Source organism: Leptidea sinapis, chromosome 39, assembly GCF_905404315.1.
Source record: "Leptidea sinapis chromosome 39, ilLepSina1.1, whole genome shotgun sequence".
Taxonomy (NCBI): Eukaryota; Metazoa; Arthropoda; class Insecta; order Lepidoptera; family Pieridae; genus Leptidea; species Leptidea sinapis.
Window position 1 is genome coordinate 6,771,596 of NC_066303.1, and position 17,576 is coordinate 6,789,171.

General features: G+C 35.1%; 1 protein-coding gene across 1 annotated transcript in view; it reads right to left on the reverse strand.

Annotated features, from left to right (window-relative positions):
* Window positions 1–456: 456 nt before the first annotated feature.
* Window positions 457–17,576, reverse strand: part of LOC126976015 (uncharacterized) — a 132,376-nt gene continuing 115,256 nt past the window's right edge. Inside the window, exons 7-8 of the mRNA XM_050824157.1 lie at window positions 7,448–7,649; window positions 457–681 (exon numbers count right to left, since the gene is read on the reverse strand). Coding sequence (XP_050680114.1) covers window positions 599–681; window positions 7,448–7,649 — 285 coding nt within the window. The 3' untranslated portion in view covers window positions 457–598. The remainder of the gene's footprint in view (window positions 682–7,447; window positions 7,650–17,576) is intronic.

The following is a 17,576-nucleotide window of genomic DNA, read 5'->3' on the forward strand; positions in this document are numbered from 1 at the left end:
AGCTGTTCATGGCTGCGTTGGAAGATATCTTTAAGTTTCTGGACACAACGTACTAGCTCAGAGGGCAATTGAGAGGGCTATGCTCGGAGTTTTCCTGCGAGATCGAATTAGAAATGAGGAGATCCATCGGAGAACCGAAGTCATCGACATGCCCAAATGATTGCGAAACTGAAGTGGCAGTGGGCAGGGTACATAGTTCGACGGACAGATGGCCGTTGGGGCCGTAAAGTTCTCGAATGGCGACCACGTACCGGAAGATGCAGTGTTGGCAGGCCCCCCACAAAATAGACCGACGATCTGGTCAAGATTGCCGGAATACTTTGAATGAGGGCAGCGCAGAATCGATCGTCGTGGAAATCTTTGGAGGAGGCCTTTGTCCAGCAGTGGACGTCTTACGGTTGATGATGATAAAATATTGTTTTATAAGAAAAGGTAAGGGTAAAATAAAAGACATCATTAGACATATAATTTGTATTAAATCAACAATCTTACTTAGTCTTTACATTCTTTGGTATAATTTAGCTCATTTATTTATAATTAAGTTCTAGATCCTTCGATCAGAGTTGAGTATTTCTATATTACACCTATGTTACATAATCTATGCGTTCACCCACACGATGACATGTAGGAGCAGTAAAATTTGGCACAACTGCATTCTGGCGCCTGAGCCCGGTGACGTAACTGTGAAAAAATTAAAATTAATTGATTTAAAGTGGTCGACATAAATCAGAATATTCTAGAACGTTTATAGTTTCAGTTTTAGATTTATGTAACCTGTGTTAGTCAAAGTTCTCTCTATTCTCATTATAATGGAGGACGGATGCTTTCAGGAGTTTTAAACGTGAATTTAAAGTAGAGGGTGTGTTATTCATTTAGAAGAAAATGTTTAAAGTGATAACCTTGAGAGGCTCGTTGTGGTCGGCAAAATAGAAGGGAAAAGGCCTCGGAAAAGGATCCGCTCCGCCAAGGTGATTCAGAAGGGTGGTCACGACCCTCAGTACTGAGGATTGCGATGCAGGGAGGAGAAAGTAATAACCCTCATTTCTGGGATTAATTACACAAATAAAACTGAAAACAAAATTTATGAACGATGCGGAACTTGAACTTGAGCAGGTTATCAACTGAAAAGTAGATCCTGTAAATGTAGACACAATAAACGAGTTGAACAAAGCATAGAAGATTTATCAACGATACGTCACTCGAATGGTTGGCTTAGTTGGAAGAACACTCGCACGGAATATGAGAGATCGCGGGTTCGAGTCCCGCATTGGTTATAAACTTTGTTTTCAAATTTCATTAGTGTAACTAACCTTACAACCTAGTATACTCCTAATACAAAAAATCTGTCAATCGGTCGAAAGAGGTAGTGAATTTACATTACTGCTCTAGTGAATGGTTTATAAATTGTTGATCGTTATTATATTTATTTGTTATTTACACGAGACTTTACTAACGTTTTTGTAAATATTAAAATTTTTATGAACCCTGATGTGCATTTGGGTCAATTTCGACCCAGTCAGATGTCGGAAAATTATGTCACTTTTCAGATATATAAATTAGTTAATATTATCGATTTCTAGCTATGGTCTTGCCATAGAATATTCAGTACCAGTGGGAGGCTGCTTTGCACAGGATGCCGGCTAGGTTTTGGGTACCACAATGTGTTTCGGTCTGAAGGCGCCGTAGCTAGTGAAATTACTGGGCAAATGAGACTTAAAATCTTATGTCTCAAGTTGACGAGCGCAGTTGTAGAGCCGCTCAGAATTTTTGGGTTTTTCAAGAATCCGGGGCTGCACTGCACTGTAATGGGGAGGATGTATCAATTACCATCAGCTGAACGTCCTGCTCGTCTCGTCCCTTATTTTCATAAAAAAAATATAGATCTCCAAGACAAATTTATTTCCATTAGTCAAGTTTTGAACAGGTTCTTCCTTTTAGCTAGAGATGATTAATTTAATCCATTAAAACCCAATAAATACGAAAAAATCTGTTCAATTTAGGATAAGTACTTTTATATAATTTCACACTTTATAAATATGTTAGGTTAGGTAATCCTAACCTAACATATTTATAAAGTGTTTCTGTTTACCTGACAATTATGTCAAATATGAAAGAAGAAAATCCCAAGAAGTTGTTAGTGAAATTAAATTCAAATATTTTCATTCAAAATAGGGTATGAAATCACTCATTGAAAGACAAAAACTACTACCCATTCCAAAAAGTAAGCCTCGGACCTGAGAAGAACGGGCGCAACAAAATCAGCGGGCTTCTTTTTTTTCTTAAAAAGATATGGTTACAAAGTAACTTCGTACAATTGAACGTATTATTAAGTAGCCTGAGTGTGGTCGCTCCATTCCCAATCTGTGGTATCATTACGTTATCCTTTACCATTCAAAAGTTTCTTAACAACTCTTAAGAATTTCGTAAAAAGTTTGTTTTAAACATTTTCCCCACAAAAGACTCACTAACTCGACTTAGCCGAATAGTAGGCATTATAAGTGTAAATCTGGTCTTGGTGTTAACATTATGGTTATGACAGTTTCTAGCAAATTCACTTATGTGCCTATGTACATACATAACATTATCAAGAATATATTGAGAAGTATCAGTCAAGATATTAATTTCTTAAAATTTAACTCTCAATGAATTATTTATGACCTATGTTAGAAATAGCGCGAATAGCCCTCTTCTGTAGCACAAAAATTTGTCTTGCGTTGCCACATAGAAATATACCATATAAACATAAATGGCTGCAACTATATCTTTAGAATGGAATAAATATCTTGTATACAAAATAGTCTTATAATTTTTTGTCTTTGTTGCTTGCTGAATATCTACAATCAAATAAATGGGGAAAGACCCGCCTGTATCAGCGGACTAACAGATAAATTGTACAGTTCCTCAGTACTGAAAAAGGCGATACCGCGTTGATAATATTGGAAAGCCCAAAAATATTCCACCCTTTAGCAGTATACGAGATATTTAATTTGATATCAATATATCAAAAAATGGACAAAGTGTCATTTGACAATAGCCAAAAGTATGCAGTACGAGTAGATGTTATGAATCAGATGGCTCGCAAATATTCTGTAAATAATTGCGAATTTTATGTAGACCTTTGTCAGCTAATACTTTTTAGAATTTGCGAGATTGGACAGCAATAAATACTTGTTTTTACCAATGGGAGGCTCCTTTGCACAGGATGCCGGCTAGATTATGGGTACCACAACGGCGCCTATTTCTGCCGTGAAGCAGTAATGTGTGATCATTACTGTGTTTCTGTCTGAAGTGCACCGTAGCTATCGAAATTACTGGGCCAATGAGACTTAACATCTTATGTCTCAAAGTGTAGTCGCAGCTGTAGTGGCACTCAGAATTTTTGGGTTTTTCAAGAATCCTAAGTGGCACTGCAGAACGTATCAATTACCATCAGCTGAACGTCCTACTCGTCTCATGCCTTATTTTCATAAAAAAACTTGGTTTTTTGACAGACAATAAAGCTTTATCTTGCAACCTCCTATATCTATCTTATCGTAATATATGTACATACCTACGGTAGGTTAATATACTCGTTATTGGATAAAGTTTGATAATAATATCTTCTTGTGTCGCTTACAAATCGCGTGCAAATTGAAATGCTTGTAAATAAACGGTTGAAAAGAAATATAAATAGGCTTATATAATTGATGAATTTATTGTATTTAACAACTTAAAAATTTGTTCTGGTTTCTGTATTATGCTGTAGAATATCAAAATATGAACAAACTATTAAAATTATGTGTTTTATTTATACCTATAAATAATATCATCACATCGCACACAATCGCGACATGAGTTTTATGGATCATATAAAAATTTTACGTTACAAAAACCCGGTTTGTTTTGCGTCACCACTATCCACTCCTGTACAAGAAACAAAAGGAGATATTTTTTATGAAAGGACACGAGCAGGACGTTCAGTTGATGGTTATTGATACGCCCTTCCCATTACAATGTAGAGCCGCTCAGGATTCTTGAAAAACCAAAAAAAAATCTGAGCAGCACTACAACTGCACTCGTCACCTTGAGACATAAGTTGTCAAGTCTCAGTAATTTAATTAGCTGCGGCGCCCTTCAGACCGACACACATCACACATTACTGCTTCATGGCAGAAATAGGCGACATTGTGGTACAGATAATCTAGCCGGCATCCGGTTAAAAGGATCCTCCCACTGGTAATTTTCAAAATAATCGTATATCCAATTATATCGTAAGCAAGCATTGTCTTTACTCAAGCCCAACAACACCTTCATAGATAACAGGTGAAAAATTACCCATTCCACACTTCTAGTGTTAATTAGACTTGTCATACAATGAGATTTATAAAAAAAATATTATCCCTGCTAATATTATAATTGTGAATGTAAGTTTCTTTTTAACGCTTTGACGCCGGAGCTTCTGAACCGATTTTGATGAAATTTGAAACAGCGAGAGCCTAGAGCTTGGCAAAGGACAAAGGCTACATTTTATCCCGGAAGAAAGCATAGTTCCCGCGTGATTTGTCAAAAACTGAAATTCACGTCGTTGCTATAACCATACCAATATTAGGTTTAGTTTGCTATAATAACAATCTTTCCCAAAATAAGTTTTTTTTTAATATTTAGAATAAGGGACAAGACGAGGAGGGCGTTAAGCTGGTGGTAATTGATACGCCCTGCCCATTACAATGCAGAGCTGCTCAAGATGATTCAAAAACACTGAGCGGCACTGCAACTGCGCTCCTCACCTTGGGACATAAGATTTCAAGTCTCATTTGCCCAGTAATTTCATTAGCTACGGCGCCCTTCAAATCAAAACACAGTAATGCTTACACATTATTGCTCCACGTCAGAAATTGGCGCCGTTGTGGTACCCATAATCTAGCCAGCATCCGGTACAAAGGCGCCTCCCACTCGTAGATTAATATATGTTATATAATGGGAGCGAAAACGGGAACCAGAACTGGATGAGATAATCAACAATTCCAAACTTGCTTATTACTTTTAAAAATCCTTTATCTACGCGGACGAAGTCGGGGGCATCAGCTAGTTTCCATATAAATTAGGTCAAAGATCTTAAGTCATTCAGACAATAACCTTAATTAGTATTTCATCAGTAGTAAGTCTGCGGCTAAACTATATTATAATATGTATCAAAGGGATTATTGTTTTGTTAAATTACAAGTCGAGGGTTCATTTGCAAAGACAATTTCCTCTGAATCAACAGTGTACCGTTGTTGGCTTCATATATTTTACTTTGCTCCTTTGTACGCCTTTGTAACATTACATATCTTATGTTCTGGAATTCGTGCAATTATGCAGTAGTATAAATTATAACACTACTACAAACGACAAGAATTACATTTTCATTTGGTAGAATTTACAATATACTATTTTATAGAATTTTCATGGTTGGTTCAGAGCTGAGAAATTAACAAGAATTTGGTTTTTTTTATATGAAAATAAGTTAAAAGACGAGCAGGACGTTCAGCTGATGGTAATTGATATGGCCTGCCCATTGCAATGCAGTGCCGCTCAGGATTCTTGAAAAACCCCAAAAATTCTGAATGGCACTACAACTGCGCTCGTCACCTGGAGACATAAGATGTTAAGTCTCATTCGCCCAGTAATTTCACTAGCTACGGCGCCCTTCAGACCGAATTACAGTAATGCTTACATATTACTGCTTCACGGCAGAAATAGGCGCCGTTGTGGTACCCATAATCAAGCCGGCATCCTGTGCAAAGAAGGCTCCCACAGGTTTTAATTATTTTTTTATTCAATTTAATCGAAATCGTTAAATAGAAGAATATTAATGAGAGAAATTTTGATCAATCATGTACATGGTCGATAGTCTCTTGTTGTTAGACAACTGATAAAAACAGGCCAGTAATATTAGATTAGTGTGCGTGACAAGCTACGTCTTACACTCGCGATTTGTATGACACATTGTTAGTGTTAGTGTGAGCGCGTTGTTCAAAATGGAGGTTAGTTCTAAACTCAATTTTTTTCGATGTTTTCACAGCTGTCATAGTCTACATAGACGTATTAAATGATCTAAGAAGAGATAGAGAATGAGAATCAATCTATGATGCAAAATGACGCAGCTGCTGAGAATACGTTTGGTTCACTTTAAGAAACTTTTAATATAAAAACAAATAATGGATTTAAGATCATGAAGTATCATCTAGGTAAATTTACAATATTGATTAGACCAGTATTTAATGTGAAGCCTCCACAAGTTACTGAGAAAATTGTACTGATATAGGAAAACAACTACAGCCTTGTTTTGGAAGTACAGATATTTTAAAATAGTTTAATACCAACTTGATCTAGACTAGGTAATAATATATAGATTAATAATTGATTTTAAAAGATCAAATTTATTTATGTGCATTACTAAAGTGTTCATAATTCAATTGTTTTTCATACTGGCTGCTTATTTCATACAATATAATGAATAATTAGTCTTCCTGCTTGAATTATTCATGAACGCAAAGCCTAAGCCACTTGGTTTATAACTTTGAAATTTTGCACGATGAATGTCATAAGTGAAAATAAAAGGTAGTTTCGGAAATCATGAGGGAATAAAAAAAGGTTTGAACGGTTTTATAGAAGACCGTCGAATTTAAATTTAAATGTATTAAATTGTATATACCTTGCTTCTGATTACACATAATTATGTGCAAGAATATAAGAAAAATACTAAACTAATTATTGTAAAGCTGTTTATTTTCGATAAACTGTTATTTTATGGTTATTGGTTAAGTAGTACTGCAGAATAGGGATATCCGCGTTATTTATAACTAAAGAATAATTGAGAGCAATATTCACAGAAATTAACATCTTGACTGTTGCTTCTCAGTATATTCTTGATAATGTAATGTATGTTCATAGGCACATAAGTGATTATGGTAGAAACTGTCGTAACAATAATGTTAACACCACGAACAGACATAAGCTTATAATGCCGACTGCTCGGTTAAGTCTAGTTAGTAAGTCTTTTGTGGGGCGATGTATATGCTTTTACAACAAGATCCCAGAAAATGTTCAAAACAAAATTATTATGTTATTTAAAATAATTGTTCGAAACGTTTGTGTGGTAAAGGTTACTATAGCATAAATGACTTTCTTAACGATACCACAGCTTGGGAATTGAGCGACCGCCCTCAGGCTATTAAATAATAAGTTTCATTGTACAATATTACTTTGTAAACATATTTTTTCGACGAAAGAAAAGCCCGCTGATATTGTTGCGCTCGTTCTTCTCAAGTCTGAGGCATTCTTTTGGAATGGATGGTACTTTTTGACTTTCAATAAGTGATGTCGCATCCTATTTTGAATAAAAATATTTGAATTTGAGTATATTATGTCCAGTAAAGGCATTGAAAGAGTCAATTATTCATTGCCTCAAGGATTTAATATTTACCTCTTTCAATCTTAGGGTCACTGTTCGCCGAGTACAAAGCTACTGCAGCATTATCTCTGTACAGATCCCCAACTTTTGCCTCACAGCGAAGTATGGGAGCTCCTCTTTCATAGTGAGCTGGCCAGAGGTGGACTTGGACGAAGAGTTCTGAGAAAAAGAGACCCTCGGGTGCAGGCTGTGCGTTGTGGAGGCCAGGAGTAACCTAGAAAAAATACAATAGAGGTTATATAAGTTTCTCTAATATCCTTTTTGAGAAGCAGCTTATAATTTCATTCAGAGCGATACTGCAACCATTTTCTGTCACAAAAATGTGGTATATATATATATATATATATATATATATATATATATATATAATAAACTAGCTAACCCGACAGACGTTGTTCGGTATATAAAATTAAGTTTGTCTATTCTTTCAATTTGATTTCTGAACGACGGGGGACACATCAAAGGAAAAACAAAATTGTTGTTTTTATTTAATTCCGAGCATTTTCATTTTTATTCACCTTTTGAACCTTCTCTGCACTTCCTGGAAAAACTCAAGACCAAAATTAGCCAAATCGATCCAGCCGTTCTCGAGTTTTAGCGAGACTAACGAACAGCAATTCATTTTTATATATATACTTGTTGACCCGACAGACGTTGTTCTGTATATAATAAATAAAATACTGTTTTTTATGAATTTGTCAATAATATTTCATAACATCAAGAATTATTTCGTAAAATATGCTCCCTGTTGTTGTAATGAAATTGTTTTACAGCAGAACTGTCAAACCGTGAGTCAATAAACTCTCTCATAGAAAATATGTCCACACAAAACAAATATCGGACGACGGGGGACACATCAAAGGAAAAACTATCAAAATTGTTGTTTCTATTTAATTCCGAACACTTTCACCTTTTAAACCTTCTCTGGTGTCCCAAGAATAATTCAAGACCAAAATTAGCCAAATCGATCCAGCCGTTCTCGAGTTTTAGCGAGACTAACGAACAGCAATTCATTTTTATATATATATAGACAAAGTCTCATGTGTGTCAGATGACTGTCTATTTATCAGTCTAAGGGCACAGTCTGACTTGATTGGTTTGTTATGATTTTAAAGTGATAACTAGGATAAGTCTTGCATGCTTTGTTCAACTCTGAGGTTGTAGATTTAATGATGATACGTCTCTCGAACAGTTAGCTCAGTTTGAAGAGTACTCGCACGGAACGAGAGAGGTAATGGGTTCGAGTCCCGCATTGTTCACAAAATTTTGTTTTCAAATTTTATTTATTGATTGGTTTATTATCGCGATGTACTTGTACGTTGCCATGTGACTACACAGATCGTGTCACTGCTGTTCTGTTGATATTGCTGCTTAGCATTAGGTGCCATAAAAATGTATCTAAAAATTATCAAGAAGAGTTAGGGGTATCAACAAACAATGGTTTAAATAACGTTATTTTTTAACTAAAAACCCAATGGGAAGTTATTTATAATGGAAGGTAAGTTATTTGAAGTTACGTCATTACGTCTAAATGCTAGATTATCACCCGCATTCCACAGTCCCGCAGTTTGCAAGAAAAATCTTGCCTCGCACAGCCACTTTGTGCAATAGATTTTTTTATAAAAAACATGGGTCGAGACGAGCAGGACGTTCAGCTGATGGTAATTGATACACCCTACCCATTACAATGCAGTGCCGCTCAGGATTCTTGAAAAACCCAAAAATTCTGAGCGGCACTACAATTGCGCTTGTCACCTTGAGACATAAGATGTTAAGTCTTATTTGCCCAGTAATTTCAATAGCTACGGCACCCTTCAGACTGAAACTGAATTAATGCTTCACGGCAGAAATAGGTACCCTTAATCTAGATGGCTTGCTGTGCAAAGGAGCCTCGCACTTTGTTTTTTCTTCTTACACAACAAAAAGCACATTTAAATATCTTATAGATGTTAAATGCCTAATATAAACTTATTATCGATTGATACACACAGTTTATACACGCATTGATAACCCTTTTGACATTATTTTTCACCTTTTTATTCCACTTTCTTGTTGGTATACTACCGTAACAGACGAACCCTATGTGAATTTGAGATAACTATCCTTACATAGAAACCTAGATGGAATAGATCAAACCGTTTTGAAACCATTTACGGCCATTCCCAATATTCAGTCTATCTCCAGTTGTAGCCTACTTGAGATAAAAATCGTAACTATCGTTGACTTTTCTGTCCCAATAAACTTATCGACAGCAACTCACCTTATCCGTGCACGCTGTCTGCCAATGGGACGACGTATACCTTACCAGCGATATAAAGTTTTGTATGCAAAATTGCAATTCACGCGTCTCAATATAAGGCGATAAGAATGACTTATCGGGTATATTGGGACAGCTTCAGATTATTGACAGCTAATTACTGACAATAGAAGGTAGTAATTTATCTCTATCTGTAGATAGTATATTGGGAACGGCCGTTAGTGTCCATTAGTCACCTGTCAAATTGGATTGCATTTTAATTTAAGTGTTTTTATCGTTATTGTTCTGTGTTTAAACAGATATTAATTAAAATATATATTGGTGTCATGTTCTGTATTAGATTGTGTTGTTATATATCATAGCAAAACTCCACTACACACTCCACTAACTCACTAACACATCTGTAAAACTAGCACACATGAACATTTTACAAGACATCTTAAGTCAATTTCCTAATTTGCAAACATTGGGGTTGAGCAGGTTTTCAACTGTAAAGCAGATAATAATAATAATAATATTGACACACTCTTACACAAGATATCTTTCCCCAAACTAGGCACATGGTCGATCCCAATATACTATCTACAGATAGAGATAAATTACTACCTTCTACTGTCAGTAATTAGCTGTCATTAACCAGTAGCTGTCCCAATATACCCGATAAGTCATTCTTATCGCTAGTTCACTGTTGCAATTTCCATACAAACTCTCATCCCTAGTAAGCTATACGTCGTCCCATTGACAGACAGCGTATACGGTTAAGATCAGTTACCGTTGATAAGTTTATTGGGACAGAAAAGTCAACGATAGTTACGATTTTTTATCTTAAGTAGGCCACAACCGGAGATAGACTGAATATTGGGAACGGCCGATAGCCTGTACTATGGGTGCAAGACAACAATATATTTTATACAATATACTTACTTAAACATACATATTTATGTATTTACATATAAACATCCATGACTCGGAAAGGAACATTCATATTCATCATGTAAATGATTGCACCTACCGGGATTCGAACCCGGGACCTCTAGCTCAGTAGGCAGGGTCATTATCCACTGGGCTATAGGGGTTGTCCTGTAGATGTAACCACAACCTGAGAGTTGAACAAAGCATGCAAGATTTTATGAGGATTCGTCACTCGAACGGTTAGCTCAGTTGGCAGAGCAATGGCCCGGAACGCCAGAGGTCGTAGGTTCGAGTCCCGCATCGTTCATAAAATTTTGTTTTCAAATTTTATTTGTGTACGAACATTTTAAATTACGTCTCGTCGTTATAAGGAGATGGTTGTCTATTACGCTATTATCATAAGTTTATGATTAGAACATTAATGTTAAGGCAGTAAATGCATTAATTAAGACAACAGCTAACTTACTTTAGGTAATATGTCAATTACTTGTGCGATATTATTAATTATAACGCTCAATACATGATGTTTAACGATCAGTGGACATGGCACATAAGCTGTATCTATACGTACATATATACTTTAATTATTATCGGTGTAATCTTCGCACATTGATAGTTAATTACAATGTGTGGCTGATATTAATCCCGGATTAGTTCCATAGCCATTAAGCTTAATATAAAGATAACAATTAATTTAGAAGTAAGCGACGGAAATTCTATTATAGTTTTGTTTCTACTATTGCTTTATAAATAGGGTTGTCACCTTTTTCTGCAAGACGTAATCATGTCACATTTCAGACAGGCCAAATTCAGGGTACAAAGTAATAAAAAGTGTACTAGGTACTATAATATAGTATGTAATATACCAGTGGGATGCTCCTTTGCACAGGAACCCGGCTAGATTATGGGCTCCACAACGCCACCTATTTCTGCCGTGAAGCACTAATGTGTAAACTTTACTGTGTTTCGGTCTTAGGGGCTATTGAAATTACTGGGCAAATGAGACTTAACATCTTATGTCTCAAGGTGACGAGCGCAATTGTAGTACCGCTCAGAATTTTGGGCTTTTCCAGAATACTGAGCGGCAGTGCTTTGTAATGGGCAGTGCGTATCAGTTACCATCAGCTGAACGTCCACCTCGTCTCGTCCCTTATTCTACTTATAAAAAATATATAAAATTTCCAGAAAGATAAATTTGGAAACAGTAATAAACATACGAAAGCCTTATAAGGACATAAGGTAAAATTCTGTAACGTAATTCTGAATATTAACTGTAAGCTGTAATTTTTTTTAATTAATCATATTACGTAGGATAGTGAACAATGAACAAATGGAATGCAGGATGACGTAGACTATAAGCATCATAGAGAATCCATGTCAAAGGTATTTAATGCAGTTGGCATTTATTTTTGTATACAAAAGTAATTAAAACTGTAAACAAAGAAATGGACGAGACGTCCCTTTTTTTCATAAAAATAAAATATAATAAATGTTAAATATTTATTTTTTCTAAAAGTACATTTTAAATCGTCACACTTGTAGCTGTAAACACTTGAGCTCTGGGTCATTATTATCTTAGAGGCCTTGCGTGTGTGCCCTCAAATAAAAAATGGCATAAGTAAAAAAAATAAAAAAAAACACGTCCACTTTTCTAAAATGCCGGAAAAGCTCCTATGATCCTCTAGTGGTACAGGAAAATGTGGGCGGTCGTGATTATTTAACATCAGATGACCAGGGAGTACGGTTGCCAACCCTGCTAATATATGTCTTTTCTAATGTAAAAGGGGATTTAATTGAGTTAAACGCATCACCTCCCTTTAATTCCAGTCAGGATTCATCCCTGGACCTCCTTTGGTTATAATTTTTTGTTATAAAAATACAATATTTGTATAACCTTAGCCTTTTATCCTAAGCAGAAACATCGCTATATTTAAAATAATATGGCACACATACAATGATATGTTCGAAAGTGTGTGGGCAAGTCGGTCGCGGGAGACCTCGTAGAACATTCGTCAACCAAATTAGGGACGTTTTGAGAAAAGGAAAGGTCCGAAGCACCCGCAACCGGTGAGCATGTATGAAAAGAGCAATGAATGTAGAGAATGCGCGTAAGGTTTGTAAGGATAGAAGCAAGTGGCATTCTATTGTCTCTGCCTACCCAGACGCGAACAAGGCGTGAGTATGTGTGTGTGTGGAAGACTGATTAAACTAGTCGAATTTAAATTGCTTTAGAACGAACTTATGTATACAAAAAAAATATGATAGCATTAATTAATTAGTATCATAACTATAAACAAAGTCTCAAAAAATATATAAAAAAACAGTAATTTCTTGAATTTTATTTGAGTGCACTTATCATAATAATATTTATTATAGTCCAAAGTCCAAAAGACAACCTTAATTCTTTCGCTTTACGACACAAAACGGTTAAAATATTTATATGTTAAAATATTCCACCTTCGCACGACACGCCACAAGAATGATGTGTGGCGGTCCTCCACGGTGCGGTTTTCAAGGAGCTTTCTTCCTCATACTACGAAGCTGTGGAATGAGCTTCCTTGTGCGGTGTTTCCGGGTCGATACGACATGGGTACCTTCAAAAAAAGCGGCACCTTCCTTAAAGGCCGGTAACGCTTTGTGATTCCTCTGGTGTTGCAAGAGAATGTGGGCGGCGGTGATCACTTAACACCAGGTGACCCGTACGCTCGTTTGTCCTCCTATACCATAAAAAAAAATTTTAGATTACAATCAAAATAATCTTTCATCCCATCTTAAAGATAGGTATGTCTATAAATTTTCTCGTTTAAATTCCAACAATTTTGCTGTATTGAACAGCAAAAAAAATATAAATTCAACTCTGGAGATTTCAATAAAAGCCTCCCTTCCTCTAGCTCCCATTACGTAGTTAGTCTGAGGATAAAATCTGCTTATAAAACTCATACCTTATTCCCTCAGAATCTGAGTTATTATATTAGTTTTGCATAAAAGGCATTATCAATTTAAATTGAGCGCTATAGATGTTTTGCTTACTTTCAGGAATCCCTTTTGCAATTTACGAAACGCGCCGAACTCAAATTTGTTGAATTTTGTAATACGTGAATAACTAACAAATACCTTTTCCGTACAAAACAATATTCGCTGCTGCAAACAGAATATTTGATTAGGCTTAATTTGTAAATGTACAGGGACTTTTTGTGAAATTAGCTGTTTATGGAATATCGCGCTGATTCTATTGTTTTATATATCTTCAATAGATATACCAATAAGCTATACAAAATTAAATCTATTAACAAACACGTAACCAGTAATTCTATATTAAAACGTAATTTAAAAACTTAAGTAAACATTTACCCCCTTATTCATAATGGTCCGCTAACTTTAAACAGCCGCTAAGGAGTGTTTTTTCTCATTCTGACTTAGGTCAATAGAAGAAGACAGATTCGTAAATTTTTATTAAAATGAATGTCACAAGTAAGAATATTGGAATTTATATAGTTTTGGAATTCAAGATTAACTATATATTGAAATATAGTTTCTCTAGAAACTATAAGGACTGAATTTTGAATTATTGTAGGATTATATAGAATCTGGATTCTAAATAATCTCATATGACAACTTTAAGACGCTTATATTTAAATGGCAGGTCTCCTTTAGATCATAATGCCATTGTAAATTATTTTCCTTTTATTTATAAACCCCTAATAATGACTCCCTTATATTATAAACTCTATATCGTTTGAGAGGTTTTTCCTAAGTTATTATCATTATGTTGAGTACAAAAGATTCATCCAGCCATTGTCTGCAAATGGGCAATTATTTATAGCTTATATCAAAGACACAATAATAAAGTCAATAAGATCGTGATAGTTCCTAGACTATACTTGCGATATAATTAATTAAATGTTGTTTCATTGAGAAATATATTAGATAAAACAAGCACCTTCCAATTTTTTTGTTCTAGTTGTTTTGAGATGTACAAATGATTTAAGTTTTCTTTAGTGTTAATTCCGCCAATATTTGTTTTTAAACAATTCGGCACGTGTTTCGCCTCTACACGAGGCATCCTCAGGACGTGTGTGAAAATCTGGCACGAGACTGACGAAAACAAATATTGGTGGAATTAACACTAAAGAAAACTTAAATCATTTGTATAATTATGGATTTCCGCAAAGTATCGCCTACCTCAATATTTTTTTTTGTTTTGAGATGTCTAAAAATCTACCAGTCCGAATCGGTCTGAACTGTTGATTCAAGCCCTTTCGAATGGCGCCAATGGCGCGATGTAATCGGTCGGACCGTTCAAAAGTTATGAGAGGCTTTCATACATCCATATACATACACACACACACAAACACATACATACACACGCAAACATACACATACATACGCGAGGTCACCATCGCGGGAATAGTGAGGAGAGCTACCTAGGACCTTCGTCAAGGAAGCCTTCGGACAAACGTCAAGATCTAATGAAAACTCGATTTTCAAAAAACGGGGTAAAGTCAACTTTCCGTATTTTTGAAAATGTTCAAGGGCAACGTTAAAAAATCAATTTCAGTTTCGACAAAACCACTTTTTTTGACGCGCAAATATACGCGCAATACAATTGATAAATTTGATTCCAACCTACCTTTGACCTAGATTTGACAAGTAAAAGTATCGAGTAAGTTGTACAAAGCGACATTATATCATGGAACAATGGCGCAAGCTAAGTGGTTAGAGACAATCGTCTTAAAACGCTCAACAATTATCACTTAGAAATTTCTGAGAGCTCCAGCATTCAGCCATTGTTGCACCTTCAAGAGTAGTTACAATTTAAAACTAACGTCAAAAAGCGCTCAACTGTTACCACAGTAACAATACTTAAATACTTTTAAGTGAATTCTTGGATTCCAGAGCATTCCACTTCCGCTTAAGTAAATATACCATTACAGTAACGGCCTTACACCGATTAAGTTTGTGGATTTAAAACATTAAAAAATAAGTTCATGACAGTTTGAATAAGTATAATGCGTCGTGTCTACCGAGATGAAAATTTTCCTGTAACGTTTAACATGACGACATTAATATCGCAGTCATAACATATTATAGTATGTCAGAATGACAAATGCGACTTTATAACTGTGTTTGCTATATGTTTGTAACTTTTAGGACAATATGAGGGTCGCTCGCAGATTACTTTTGGTTACAGCTAAATGTTATGTGCTGCAATTTAGCTTAGCGTTTTCGATTACTTTTTGTATTCACCAAAACTGTTCAGATTGATTGAAACATATTAACTCTTTGAATAGATTTAGATAGATGATAGGTAAATCACAGTAAATCCATCGAGCAGCATTATATTACAAATATTGCTTAGTAGATAATATTAATTACTTATAACCATGTGTTGCCTTTAGTAGGGCAGTACGCGTGTAACCATTGATCGGTCCGGTCCTAGTTACCATTAACCATTTGTCTATAACCATTACAGGACTGGTCCGAGTAACCATTTTAACCAATTAATAGTAGAAATCCGCGTACTCACAAATAGAACCATTAATTATAGTTATTTACCAAGTGTCATAGATTAATTTAGTATCTTAAGTAAATAAATACTTTTACCATAAAACCAATATAGATATCTACCCCTAAGTGCACCCCTTTTCAAACGATTTTAAATTGCCACTTTTTACAGGGCTCGCTTACTTTTAAAAAATTGAAAAATTTTTATGTTAGTTACGGTCATGTCTTACAACATAATTTTGCCTCTGTTACCGTCAAGTAGAATTTTACACGTCGGCTCAGGTTCAATGATAATGAATTTTTATTGAAGTTAAACTTCTTAAGTCGCGACAATTGACCTATATTATTTACTAGCTGACCCGGCAAACGTTGTTTTGCCATATACATTATTTTAAGAGTTGGACCGTTTCTTGGACATTATAACATTACTTCTACGTTCGCTGAGTTTGTTGCGCCCATTCTTCTCAGGTCTGAGGCATTCATTTTGGAATGGGTGGTAGTTTTTTTTGACTTTCAATAAGTGATGTCACATCCTAATTTGAATAAAAATATTTGAATTTGAATTTATTTTACTAAAATAAATGTAGCCTAAGTTATTCCTTATTACATCAGCTACCTGCCAATAAAAGTCCAGGCAAAATCGGTCCAGCCATTTCAGAGCCTGAACAAACAGACAGACAGACAGACAAAAATTTTAAAATGTGTTATTTTGGTGTATGTACCGTATATACGAGTTATTATTTATTACCAATGCATAGTAGAGATGCAGTACGCGAGCAACCATTGATCGGTCCGGTCCTAGTTACCATTAACCATTTGTCTATAACCATTACAGGACTGGTCCGAGTAACCATTTTAACCAATTAATTGTAGAAATCCGCGTACTCACAAATAGTACCACTAATTATAGTTATTCAACAAGTGTCATAGATTAATTTAGTACCTTAAGTAAATAAATACTTTTACCATAAAACCAATATATATATATATATATTTACCCCAAAGTGCACCCCTTTTCTTACATGTAGTAAAACATTGTTATTTCAATATTACAAACAGACACTCCAATTTTATTTATATGTATAGAATATATGTAACAGAAGTTACGCACAGAAGTCTAGATAGCATAAGTGCGTAACGTTTATTATTGCGTAACGAAAGATTTCTTTTTATGTAAGTTACAAAGAACTCAACCAACTTTCATAAATTTTTAGTAGTGTTATAAATTCTCTAAATCGTGAATCTACAAACTAACAATAAAAAAACTGAAATGTTAAAAATGGGCTCTTTTATTTTCTTTGCCACTTGTTGAAGTTATACTTCTTTAGGCGCGATATGAAAAAATGGTGAGAGTGAAATTTTAAAATGCGTGCGCATCACTGTAACATAAAAGTAACAGGTTGAAGTTTGTTTCTAAAATTTTCTGACGTTTGCGTCATTTGTTATTTTTTTTTGGTTTCTTCGACC